At 40.5% G+C, this 13900-nt stretch overlaps 1 protein-coding gene across 1 annotated transcript; it reads left to right on the plus strand.

Moving 5' to 3' along the window:
- Window positions 1-10095: 10095 nt before the first annotated feature.
- On the plus strand, window positions 10096-13522 carry LOC124033228 (prostaglandin E2 receptor EP4 subtype-like). The gene is made up of 2 exons (XM_046345198.1): window positions 10096-11082; window positions 11617-13522. Exons 1-2 carry the CDS (start codon window positions 10303-10305, stop codon window positions 12184-12186), a joined length of 1350 nt encoding a protein of 449 aa, XP_046201154.1. The 5' UTR covers window positions 10096-10302; the 3' UTR covers window positions 12187-13522.
- Window positions 13523-13900: the final 378 nt, after the last annotated feature.

Here is a 13900-nt window from a genome sequence, read left to right on the forward strand (position 1 = left end):
TATAACTTTTAAGTGGTTTTACACGTAATACTCATAACCTCTGTTTTGTCCTTAGCTATGTTTTCTTGAGATTTTTTTTTTTTTACTTCTCTTGAAAGTATGTTGTATTTCCTGTTGTGGACATCAACATGATGTTATTGGTCTAGCTCCAGTCTAGTAATTGTTAAGCCTGATGGTCACTATGACCTCATGTAAGCCGAAAATAAGAAAAGCGGGGGAAATCCTCCCACTCCTTTTCCTCTTGTCTCTCAGAATGAGGTGTTTGTGAGCGTACATGCAGGCCGTGTGTGCTGGTGTGTGCGCGTGCATGTGTTTTCTCCCAGGGGAATGAATCCCATGCTATACAATCCTAGGGGAGCTGATGAATAATCTAGGGAAAACAAAATGTGTCCTTTACGCAGGCATGAATACAGTTGCATTTCTTAGCCTTATCTGTAGGCCACAACCCACAAAGAAAAGCACACTATCTTAGATCCAGATCGTAGGTGTATTGCTTGGCCCTGTTTTAGAGATTGAGAGGTCTTTCTGTGACGTCTGGAAAATTGTATTGTGTATCAAAACAGTGGCATAACGGTAAAGTATGAATTATGTATTGAGACTTTAGTAAACTGCAACATAGGCTACTCAAATACCACAGGCGAAAAACATTTCTGGCTAAGTTATCCCTGTTGTTGTTTTTTTCACTTGGGGGAGATAAGTCATCAATGGGGGACAAATAACTGTTGTGGCTCACATAATGTGTTCATTCCACATAATGCTCCAACTATTGAGCATTCATGGCATGGGCTTGGGAAACTGCCTGTTATGTAGACTAAGCTGAATACACAGCACAAATACTTTTAAGTCACAAACAAGAGCCATTGTTGTGTGGAGGCTCCATATTGACTCCCTAAGAGTTATTTGCTAAAAAATAGTTATATCCTACTAGATCTGCCATTTGCAAATTCCCATGGATCGGATCTGTTTTTATGTTATAAAACATACAACATTCCATCAGACAAGCAGTAACTGTATATCATCTGATTGAAACACATTTTCCGATTATGACATCAAAGATTGTTGGCTACTTAAAAACTGTGAGAAATTCTCTGACTTAAAAGTCCAATGCGGCCATTTTTATCTCCGTATCAAATCGTTTCTGGGTAACAATAAAGTACCTTACTGTGATTATTTTTAATGAAAATGTTCAAAAAGAAACAACAATAGCTTCTTAGCAAAGATACATTTCTTAAGCAAGAATAAAGTACCTTAAAACTGAAAACTAGCTGTTATTGGCAGAGAGGTTTGGAACTCTCTTATTTGTCTACTAATTTACCGCCTGGTGATGTCACCAGGCAAGCCAAAGCTCCATCCCACCAAAACAGTCTTTTCAAACAGCTCTTACACTAAAAGGGCATTACCATTATGTTCACAATGTCATAGTATTATTCCAACCTCATTGTGTGTAGATGTATATAAAACACAGGAAATCACATTTTTGACTGCACTGGGCCTTTAAGAAGAGTGTTCCATCACCCCTGTGAAACGACCGTTGTGTCCTCATAAATGCTTGATCAACAAATACTCATGTTATTCTATTCCTCCCCTGTGCTGCTGCTTTTCTGGGATTACAAGCTTAAGCTTTGGGAACTCTTCTCTGTCCCTCTCGATTTATAGATGTGATATACAGATGTAATGGGAAAGGGAACATTTTCCACAGCTTGTGACATGACAACTTTTCCCAGTATGTTGCTGTGTCTAAGTTCTTTAAAACAGATTATAGGATAAGATGCTGCTAGGGTGTGTTTTTGTTGGCTCGGCAACTGGCAGCACTGGTGTCTCGGGATACTGGGTTTATTAATCTTCAGTAATTCATCAAAGAAAATGCTGCATATTTAACATTTTAAAGCCTGCTAAGAGATTAATGAAGGAAAATAAGATAGAACTGATTTGTCATGAGGGCTTGAAGATGTGCGTATAGCAGTGTGTTTTTACAGAATATTGCACTCGGAGGAACACACAACCTCTGCATTTACAAATGAGATTACTCCCATTGCTCTCATTTCTCTCCCTATCCCCCTTCTTCCAAAAACAGTAGTCTTACATGCCCCTTGAAACAAGTGCTGTGTGTGAAAATAACATTTTGCTCTTTGCCAATAGTTTTAGGTGAGAAACATTATGCAAACCCAAAGGACAACTTGCTGTTATTGCATATTTTATTTTAGACTAGGGAAAGAAGAAGGTGGGAGTGCAATGCTCAGTCACAATTGGGGTCATTTTAGAGAGAAGCACTGTCCAGGACAAGAATCTCCCGTCTGCCTGTGAGGAGTTCTCTTCCTGAGAGCCCAGCTTCCTAAAACACCATCTCTGAACAAAACGCTGACATGGAGAGAACACTGAGGCAATGTTCAGATGATGATGGAAGACCTACAGTATCTTCTGACTTGGTTAAGTAGGACCTGACAGAAGTTCCCTTAGCTTCCAGACATGACTTGAACATAACACATACCTGTGAAGTCCATTCAAATCAAACTTAATAGCCTACTGCTGCTAAACCTGTGTAGTTACAGCTTTAACGACTGGATACACAAACAACGCTGTACACAAACAACGCTGTGAGAGAGCTTTGCTGCAGATACTGTCTGAGTGACCCTACAGTAAGTATGGGTTACTAGGTAGCCCCCGCTGCCCTCAGACTCTCTGGGGAATGAGACTTAACATGACACAGTGATCCTACTGCCCTCCTGATGTGGTAATGACGTACTTCTGGTCTTGGCAAGCCAGTAGGAGTGAAATAGCTGTCACCAGATCCCACTGTGCAACATTTGGAGTGAGGTAGGCATACGGTAGGAGTATGTGAACAAATGAACCTTTTTACAATTGAGGAAGTACAGTGCAATCAAAGCACTCAACCTGACAAAGTGGAACGAACAAATATAGTTCAGATTAATTAAAATCATAAAATAATAAAAATGTATTGTAGACAAATTGGACATATGAGCAGTGAGATATGGTCTTAAAAGGGAAGGCGGTAAGAGCTGTGTGTAGTGAAGAGACCATACTGAAAAGGCATACTTAACTTGATTAATGGGTCTATTAAACTAGAGAGGAAATGGTTTTATGTTACAGTACCAGTTGAAAGTTTGGACACCTACTAATTCAAGTTTTAAAAAAAAAACTATTTTCTACATTGTAGAATTATAGTGAAGACATCAAAACTATGAAATAGCACATAAGGAATCACGTAGTAACCATAAAAGTGTTAAACAAATCAAAATATGTTTACGTTTTAGATTCTTCAAAAGTAGCCACCCTTTGCCTTGATGACCGCTTTGCACACTCTTGGCATTCTCTCAACCAGCTTCATGAGGAATGTTTTTCCAACAGTCTTGAAAGAGGTGCTTTTCCTTCACTCTGCGCTCAAACTCATCCCAAACCATCTCAACTGAGTTGAGGTTGGGTGATTTTGGTGGCCAAGACATCTGATGCAGCACTCCATCACACTCCTTGGTCAAATAGCCCTTACACAGCTTGGAGGTGTGTTTTGGATCATTGTGATGTTGGAAAACACATGATAGTCCCATTAAGTATCCGTTCAACTACTCTGTGTCTCACAAAGACATGGCGGTTGGAACCAAAATCCTCAAATGTGAACTCATCAGACCAATATGGACTTGGTCTTTTACCAAATAGGGCTATCTTCTGTATACCACCCCTACCTTGTCACAACACAACAGATTGGCTCAAACACATTAAGAAGGAAAGAAATTCCACAAATTAACTTTTAACAAGGCTCACCTATTAATTTAAATGCATTCCAGGTGACTACCTCATGAAGCTGGTTGAGAGAATGTCAAGAGTGTACAAAGCTGTCATCAAGGCAAAGGCTGGGTGCTTTGAAGAATCTCAAATAGAAAATATATGTTGATTTGTTTTTTGGTTACTACATGATTCCATATGTGTTATTTAATAGTTTTGATGTCTTCACTGTTATTCTACAATGTAGAAAATAGTACAAATAAAGAAAAACAATGCAATGAGTAGGTGTGTCCAAACTTTTGACTGGTACTGTATGTTTGACAACATACATGCGTTCTGCATCTTTTCAACCTAACAATCACATTATGACTCATGGTACAGGCAATGGCCTGCCTGGATTACTCAGCAGTATCACTTGGAGGACCATGTTATTTTGTTTTTGTACCGAGTACAATTTTTTTTTATTCACAATATGAAACCCCAACAATTAGCCCATCTCACAGTATTGTCCATTTTCAACTGGAACATATTGAACAAAGCACTTTACAGACAAAATTCAGGATTTTGTACATTGTTTCCTAAAACACCCAACCACAAACTGAATGGTCATCCTCAGGTTGATACCATAAGCACCTATTTCCACCCTGTTCCAGTGAGTTTTCTGGAACATCTCAACATGTTAAAGTGAGACCTAAATGTTCCAGACGGCTGTCCTGAGGCACTATCCATGTTAATAATTGTTAACGCTACATGCACTTGTTTACACGTTTAATGATCCTCAGAAGGAGCACTCAGTCTGCACAATATAAACTAGGGGGCTGAATCCTAGCTTCAAATCAAATGGTATTTGTCACATATGCCAGATACATCACAGGTGTAGACCTTACCGTGAAATGCTTACTTACCAGCCCTTAACCAACAATGCAGAATATTAAAAAGTAAGAAAAATGTGCAGAGGAAAACTAGTAACACAATAAAATAACAATAATGAGGCTATATACAAGGGGAACCGGTACCAAGTCAACGTGCGAGGGTATGGGTTAGTAGAGGTAATTGAGGTAATATGTACATGTAAGTAGGGTTAGTGACTGTGCATAGATAATCAACAGAGAATAGCACCAGCATATGTGAAGAGTGTGATGGAATAGAGGTCCTGGATGGCACTACCTTCTGGAGCGCCTTGTGGTCAGATACCGAGCAGTTACCATACCAAGCGGTGAAACCAAAGCCATTCGACTGCTGAATAATTAATCAAATGGCCACCGGACTATTTACACCCCCCCCCCCCCCCCCCCTCCATTTGTTTTGTACACTGCTGCAACTCGCTGTTTATTATCTATACATAGTCACTTCACCCCTACCTAAATGTACAAATTACCTCAACTAACCTGTTCCACCGCACACTGACTCGGTACCGGTACCCCCTGTATATAGGCTCGTTATTGTGTTACTTTCTTTATTTTTTTTACTTTAGTTTATTTGATAGATATTTTCTTAACTCTTCCTGAACAGCACTGTGGGTTAAGGGCTGGTACGTAAGCCTTTCACGGTAAGGTCTACACTTGTTGTATTCGGTGCATGTGACAAATAAAGTCTGATTTGATGCAACCCGTTAGGATGTTCTCGATGGTGCAGCTGTATAACTCCGTTCAGCCTGCTGAGGGTAATATGCAAATGTCGTGCCCTCTTCATGACTGTCTTGGTGCGTTTGGACCGCCAGGTCCTTATTGATGTGGAACACCAAGGAACTTGAAGCTCTCGACCCGTTCCACTACAGCCCCATCGATGTCAATGGGGGCGTGCTCGCCCCTCCTCTTCCTGTCGATGATTATGTAAATCTCCCATTGACGTCAGTGCATGATTTACCGGTTGCCTGTGAATATCTCAAGGTAGAATTTAGACCCAGGTGAATAGTGACAACATCCCTTCAATAAAAGGAACTTGACGTGCAGAGTGCTGGACGAGGCATTATTATGCCACTATCATGGAATGAGATTGCATGTGACAGACGTGTGGATGTAACCTATAGTTTTACAAAGGTAAACAGTCTGGTGGGTGGGATAACAGAGGCCTTTGCTTTCTCATTGGCATAATTTATCAAACTACCATTGCTGCCAACCCAAACAGTTTACGTCTCATTCTCCCTGTGTCCAGCTTTGTTATGTTGCGTGAGCCATCGCACAAAACCTTCTACGGATGTTATCTACAAGTTTACCAAACTGTAGAACAGACATACACAAAGCCTTCCTCAACTAGGATTGAAAACAAAGCCGTTGTAGAGAGTACAACCCAGGACAACACCCTCCACCTCATCTCTGTGTCTGTCTGTCTGGAGTTTGGGCTGTGTAGACAAAGATGGCTGGGGATTCCCATAGAATGATTATACATCAATACACTGAACCAAGCCGCATGCCTTTACTATATAAACTTAACTACCTTCACATAATAGCCCTGAGGCGTTTGTGTGCCGTAGTGCAGTCTGTTGCCTAATACCATAAAATGTTTAACCCTTAACCCTTTGATTTTATGCTCACTTAAAACGTTTGTGTACTCCATAGTCCTAGAGAGCAACCGACAGTATTTAGTCTAGAATGGAGATAACAAATGGTGTCTCTCTCGCGCGCTTCTCTCCCGAACAAATGTGCATGTACCTACTCATGCAGTGAAAGGAATCATTGTATTCTGGTTCTCTACTGTAGGTAGCTGTTGTGTTTTTATGTGGAAGGGCCCTAAGACTGAAGGTATTGACATGCACGGTGTTGTGAAGGCTACTGCAGTAGGCTTAATAATGTTAGACATTTCCATACTGGAGGTTATCTGACTTTCGACAAACAAATCCTGGTGAAGATTAACCATTTTCAAGTCTACTTACAGTAACTTACAGTATTGTAAGTTACTGTAATTGATCCAATAAGACCCCATTGAGTTGTTTGGCGGCCATATTGGGAAAAGGCTTCTGTGCAGTTAATATGTGAATCCTGTGATGGCCCTGTATCTACAAATCTTTTTAAAAGCCTGTTCTATAGTTGTAACTGCTGCTTTCAAAGTTGGTTAAATTACATAGCATTTGGAAGGTCATTTCATTTCATGACCTTTCAGAACCACTTGTCAAACAAAGATTACAATGTATCAGGGTGTCCTTTTTTCAGCAATTTAAACAGGTAATTCTGATACAATATGTACCCCGGAGGTCTCCACTGTGTAGATTGTTTATCTTCAACTTTCTTAGGGAAAAGCATTGTCAGACGTCTGGTTCACCTCCATTCAGAGACCATTATACGCCTTTCTACAGGAAAGATTCACTCCTAGAGTCTGGGCTTAGAACACTTGACATCTTGACAACTGCAAACTACCAAGCTTCTTATTTGTTTCTGACTATTCTGTAACTGCAAACTACCAAGCTTCTTATTTGTTTCTGACTATTCTGTAACTACAAACTACCAAGCTTCTTATTTGTTTCTGACTATTCTGTAACTACAAACTACCAAGCTTCTTATTTGTTTCTGACTATTCTGTGTAACTACAAACTACCAAGCTTCTTATTTGTTTCTGACTATTCTGTAACTACAAACTACCAAGCTTCTTATTTGTTTCTGACTATTCTGTAACTACAAACTACCAAGCTTCTTATTTGTTTCTGACTATTCTGTAACTACAAACTACCAAGCTTCTTATTTGTTTCTGACTATTCTGTAACTACAAACTACCAAGCTTCTTATTTGTTTCTGACTATTCTGTAACTACAAACTACCAAGCTTCTTATTTGTTTCTGACTATTCTGTAACTACAAACTACCAAGCTTCTTATTTGTTTCTGACTATTCTGTAACTACAAACTACCAAGCTTCTTATTTGTTTCTGACTATTCTGTAACTGCAAACTACCAAGCTTCTTATTTGTTTCTGACTATTCTGTAACTACAAACTACCAAGCTTCTTATTTGTTTCTGACTATTCTGTAACTACAAACTACCAAGTTTCTTATTTGTTTCTGACTATTCTGTAACTGCAAACTACCAAGCTTCTTATTTCTTAAAGTCTGAAATGTAGGTAAATTACATGATGGATTAAGGCTATTAATCAGTGCTTGACGTGGGCAGGAGCCTACCAGAGCTGACTACCAGCACCTCAAATGTTCTACTGCTTGAGCTCTTGTTCCTCTTATACAATATTAGCTACAAAGTATTGTGGAGTTCCTGCACCTAAATATAAATAGTAGGACACCCAAAATGAGTACCGGAACCTATTGCAGTCTAAGTCAAGCACTGCTATTAATAATAAATAAAATAAACATTTAAATAAATATAAAATCCAATTAAACAAATTGAATCAAAAGTTATTTGCCTATGTGAACGCATTTTAAAGTAGGCAATTATTATTCTGGTTCATTTGATATATTATCACCACTAAGGATCTGACCCTTTTTTTCAATTTTCACCTAAAATGTCATACCCAAATCTAACTGCCTGTAGCTCAGGACCTGAAGCAAGGATATGCATATTTTTGGTACCATTTAAAAATAAACATTTGAAGTTTGTGGAAATATGAAATTAACAAGAATTTAAGCGTTCTGCCCATATCAGATATGTCTATGTCCTGGGAAATGTTCTTGTTACTTAAAACGACATGCTAATCCCATTAGCGCACTGTTAGCTCAACCTACCCTTGGGGGGACACCGATCCAGTAGAGGTTAATTAAGGCAATCCACTGTGTAGATTGTTTAACTCTGGCTTTCTTAGGGAAAAAGCATTGTCGGAAGTGAGGTTTGAACTCACATCTACATTCATAGACCAGAAATCCCCTGTCTCCAGGAATAATTCACTCTTTCAGGCTGGCGCATTAGACCGCATGGCCATCCTGACAACTGTGAAGTGTTTTCTTGTTCTGTAAGCTAAAGTTTTAAATGTAGGTACGCGACATGCTAGACTTAGGCTAAAAATAAAACTATTATTGCTCATTCATTAGTTTTCATTTTACCACTTGAGGCAATCCACTATGTCAATTTATTTTGCCGCATTCATGTGCTAGTCGGAACTCTGAAATGTTTAACTTGCTAAATGGTTGAACGCGGCACGTGTATAACTACAACTTATTAGCGAGTCGGACATTTCCGAGTTTCCTAGTTTCAACTAGCACGTGAACGGGGCATTTAATTCTGACTTGCTGTTTTGCATCAAATGATACATTTCGCATCATCATCGTGATCTGGCAGGTGACACTTTGCTTCTTGAAAGTTCAATACCTTGAAAACTTGACTGCTGACATGCAAAATGGACTAATGAAAAAATAAATGTGTTGATTTTATTTTAAGCAGCAAACTACTTTTAAGAGGTAATAACTACTTATAAATCTCAAATTAAATACAATAGACAACAATCAGATGTGTTTCCAACAGCCCCAGAACCAACTACTTGGAATGTCCCCACCCCATGCCCTAACTAGCCATTTAGACCAGTCCAAAATGTGGTCCCGAACGAGCGCAAAAGAAGGGGGCAGGACTCTTAATGTTAGGATGGTATTTTTCAATGTGCTCATCACTCTGCCTGTCCTGTGTTCACAATACATCAGTGTAAGAACACATTGATTCATTATCATCCGTCAAAGTTCACCACACCATTGCACTGCGCTTTCTCTCTCTTTAAACGTTCACTGCTTTTTGTTCTATGTTGTACGTTACATTCTGCAATTTCTTTGCACAGTTATTAACATACAATGTTCACTGCAGTTTACAGCCTAAAATATAATTTTGTACTCACTTAAAAACAAAAATGCAATTATTATCTAGGCTAGTCTAGATAATTGTATTGTCCCTAAACAAGATCAAAAGTGGAGCTTTTTGTACTCACCTGGCTTCTTCACTGCCTATCAGCTATTAATCCTTGTTATTGTGGATTTATATAGAAAATTGGTGCAGCTTTGAATGATTTTATGTGTGGTATGATTGCTAGTAACCCTATTGCAGATCTGGACAAACGATCCCCCTACCACTATTGTCACTATGCATGGTGGATAGTGGGCAAGGATAGACAGACTGGTAGACTATATTGACCTGTGGTATAGTTAGCAAGTGGAGAAGCATAGTGCATAAGGGAAGTTCCAGAACACCTTGATAGGGGAGGCACATGCAAGCAGATGAGGAAATTTGGCTAGGATGGAAGAAATGATATAGTAAAACCTGAAAAATAGTGAATGTAAACCAGGGAAAAAACGTACTCCCCCCCAAACTACACAGCCCTCCCCAAAGCAAAAAAAAGTTAAGCAACCCTCCTCTAGTTTGGACGCCCCCCCCCCCCCAAGTAATTTTCGAACTGTCCCTTACAGATACTTCAGCAAAATCAACGGAACTCGTAAACAACCGTTTTAAAGGCGTTCTAACTTCTGTTGTGAGTAGATCGGTTCAGCTCACATTCAGCATGAATATTTCAATCATGTTTGATAAGTTTAATTTATGTAGATAATATGCCTAAAGCATCTACAGTAGTCTTTACTTGTAAACAAAATGAAGGATAGCTTATAATGTGAATGAAGTATTTAAAAAATATATATACAATCTGGACATACTACAATGAGTAACAATACTGTGACCGGGAGGACCATGGTCCCGACTATACCTTCCATCATGTTTATTTTCGGAGTGGTGGGAAATGTAATCGCCATCGTGGTGCTCTGCAAGTCCAGGAAAGAGCAGAAGGAGACCACGTTCTACACGCTGGTTTGCGGTCTGGCGGTTACGGACCTTTTGGGGACCCTCCTGGCCAGTCCAGTCACCATCGCCACTTATGTGAAAGGATCTTGGCCAGGCGGGGACCCACTCTGCCAGTATTTCGGATTCATCCTCCTCTTCTTCTCTTTAGCGGGGCTCAGCATCATATGCGCAATGTCCGTAGAGAGATACTTGGCGATAAACCATGCGTATTTCTACAACGACTATGTGGATCAGAGACTGGCGGGGTTGACTCTTCTGGCTATCTACATCTCCAATGCGCTTTTCTGCGCTATGCCTAGTATGGGTCTGGGACAAGTCAAAAAGCAGTACCCACAAACCTGGTGCTTCATAGAGTGGCGGAGCAACGTGAGTACTGATGCCACATTTTCTTACATCTACGCGGGATCCAGTTCGATTCTAATTCTGGCCACGGTGATCTGTAACGTTCTGGTGTGCGGGGCTTTGATCCGGATGCACCGGCAGTTCGTTCGGAGGATGTCGTTGGGGACAGACGGAGGGCGAAACACAGACCCAAGAAGGAGACGCAACTTCGGGAATCTGGCCGGCGCGGAGATCCAGATGGTGATTGTACTCATATGCACCTCAGCGGTGGTGCTCATATGCTCCATTCCACTAGTTGTAAGTTTCTCTTCTCACTTTGAGAACTATTTTACACATTTTCCTAATCGCACAAAGACTATTTTAATTATTTACGCACAAGATACACATGTACACACGATTTGATATTTTACGCACAATGCCTGTAAGTCATTGTGACTTCATGAGTTGTTAATAGTCCCAACCTGACATTAGAATAGTTTTCTCATAGCTGATTCGCATAGTAGTGTAGGCCTATATTGCATATTCTGCTTTGTATGCTGCTCACATCAGTCTCCATAAGGACAGGTGTGCCTTCAGACAGCTAGATCCATAAAATGCTTAGCCATGATTTGTTGAACAATTTGGCAATACATCGCGCGCACGCACGCACGCACGCACGCACGCACGCACGCACACACACACACACACACACACACACACACACTTCAATTAGATTCAATTACATTTATCTTGCAGGTGTCAGCAAGCTGTATAGAACATAAATATCAATCAATTCAAATCAGCTGGGCAAAATAAGGTGATTAAATTCCATTAATTACCTCTCCCTTGCAGGTGCAGGTATTTCTGAACCAGCTGTATAAGACTCCGGTGGAGCTGAGACTGGAAAAGAACCCAGATCTGCGGGCGATCCGCTTCGCTTCCTTCAACCCCATCCTGGACCCCTGGATCTACATCCTCCTCCGCAAGGCCATGCTCCTCAAGCTCATTGAGCAGATCAAATGTCTGTTCTGTCAGATAGGAGCACGGCGGCAGCAGAGACAGAACTGCCACCAGTGCCCCTCCATCATCTCCTCTCGAGAGTCACCCTCACTGGTATCCCGCGAGCTGAGGGAGGTGTCCAGCACCTCTCAGACTGTTCTCTACCTGCCCGAAGGAAGTGAGACGTACACAGGAAGCTGTCATCACACACGAGAGCAGTTTGGGTTCCGCACTTCCTCTGTCCAAGACCCCCGAAGTTCTTATTCATCAGGGCAGAGCAATACAGAGGACGGGAGCAGAGAAGCGACACATCTAACCAGGGACCTTTCTGGTGTGGCAGGAAAGACCACTCGGTCATGTGTGAAAGACCAGGCTCTTCATGTGTCGCTAAGCAATGAGACGGTACAGGAGAAATGCATATAAGTCTTGTTTATTTGGATTCCCAGAAGCGGTTACTATCTCAACAGCTACTCTAGTACTCCTCAGTCCTCATATTATTGTGAGCTTTCTGCCACACTTACATTGAAGGGACAGTCTTCAGACTGTCCAAGATGCCTTCTCTGAGGTAGACAGCTTCTGCTCTCCTAGGGAACTTATTTGGTTGGTGGAAGTGTTAGTAAAAGCAGAAATAAACTGCCACCAAGGCTGACTCATTTGACATTCTCTCAAGATGAGTTATGGCACATTTAAACAACGTTAAGAAGCTTTTGGGAAGCTAGGTAGAGGGAGGAAGAAGTCAAAACAACAGAGACACAACTGAGAGAGAGAGAGAGAGAGAGGGGATGTCTGCTCTGCTTTGATGTCAAGCTACCTTGACCAGAAACATCAATGTTTGTTTCTTTTCCACTCTTGTTGCACTGGTCAGTCAGGGAGCAAGATTGTCTCCATGGCTTATAGGTCCATGACTGTACACTGTAGCTCAACAGTTTAATCACTAGCTTCTTTCAATCATTGAGTAAACTTTGTATTTAGAGCCGAGGTTGCCAGTAAACAAAAAATATTCCGATGTACAGAAGCGTTATTCAGATTAATTGAAGGGAATGTAGCATGGGGCCTGAAGTAACGTGCCATGATTGCCAGGACCAAGGAAAAATCCGTTCTCACAAATACCTTTGTCTTGAGAAGCTTTGCTGTCTAGAGAGAAACATTGAAACTGTTTTGCATCACAGAATAGATTTAGAGAGTTTATAGGGCAGTAATATGTGTGTAATAAACATTATCCATGTGTTTGTCCTTCAGGTGAGAAGTATGACAAATTATGCTTTTTAGAATGCCTTTGTCATGGAATGAGTTGTGCCAACATGCAAGTTAGTTAGCCAAACACAGATTCTCAGTGACCCACCGCAATATTGTCATTGTCATAATTTTGTGACCTATGCAATTTCTTCTCTGTGAGAAGATGCAAGTTATTTAATCATGTCATGAAATGTTACATCAGCATAACATAAATATGGCATATCAGTTTTAAAATATGATGTTCCGGTATATCTGTAAAAGGCTTAAAATTACAGAGGTTTTTCATTATAAATTCACTGTGCTTGCGTTATATCCACCCTATAGAATATTCATGTAAGCAATACGTTCTGAAAAGGAATAAGATGGATTAACAGTTATTGAGACCCACATTTTGGCTTCAAAGATAAGTGCATGACTCCATTTCCTTTGGACCACCAATGAGACCGTGAATGTGTGTATGTGCAAAAAAACACGCACTTAGGTCAGTGTGTGTGTGTGTGTGTGTGTTATTAAACTGTTATTAAACTACATGTCATCTAAGAACAAGCGGAAATCATTTATGCAAGCATAGGAGGGTTTTCACACTCAGATTTGTAACAGAGTTCAGAAGTCATATTATGACTCCTATAAGCACACGGATGCTACTAAAAGGTACAGGCCACTACTTTCCAAGTTTACACAAGCATAATTGGGTAAACAAACCCTAACTAACTTGGGTCCGAGGCTGTTAACGATGAGTTCAGGTTCAAACACGCAAAATAATCCCTGATCTTCTTTTTGGTAACAGTATGTGCACGCAGACACACAGACACCCACGCGCACACACACATACACGCACCCACATATATTGTGATGAGCATAAAGTAGACTTCCCAGGATATAATCTCACTGAGCCAGCTTC

The sequence above is a fragment of the Oncorhynchus gorbuscha genome, linkage group LG04, assembly GCF_021184085.1.
Source record: "Oncorhynchus gorbuscha isolate QuinsamMale2020 ecotype Even-year linkage group LG04, OgorEven_v1.0, whole genome shotgun sequence".
Taxonomy (NCBI): Eukaryota; Metazoa; Chordata; class Actinopteri; order Salmoniformes; family Salmonidae; genus Oncorhynchus; species Oncorhynchus gorbuscha.

Bases quoted from the DNA above. Each gene is read 5' to 3' on its own strand.
- LOC124033228 (XM_046345198.1), top strand. From the start codon at position 10,303: ATGAGTAACAATACTGTGACCGGGAGGACCATGGTCCCGACTATACCT. The intron at 11,083-11,616 runs GTAAGTTTCTCT...TCTCCCTTGCAG, and splicing joins TATGCTCCATTCCACTAGTT to GTGCAGGTATTTCTGAACCA.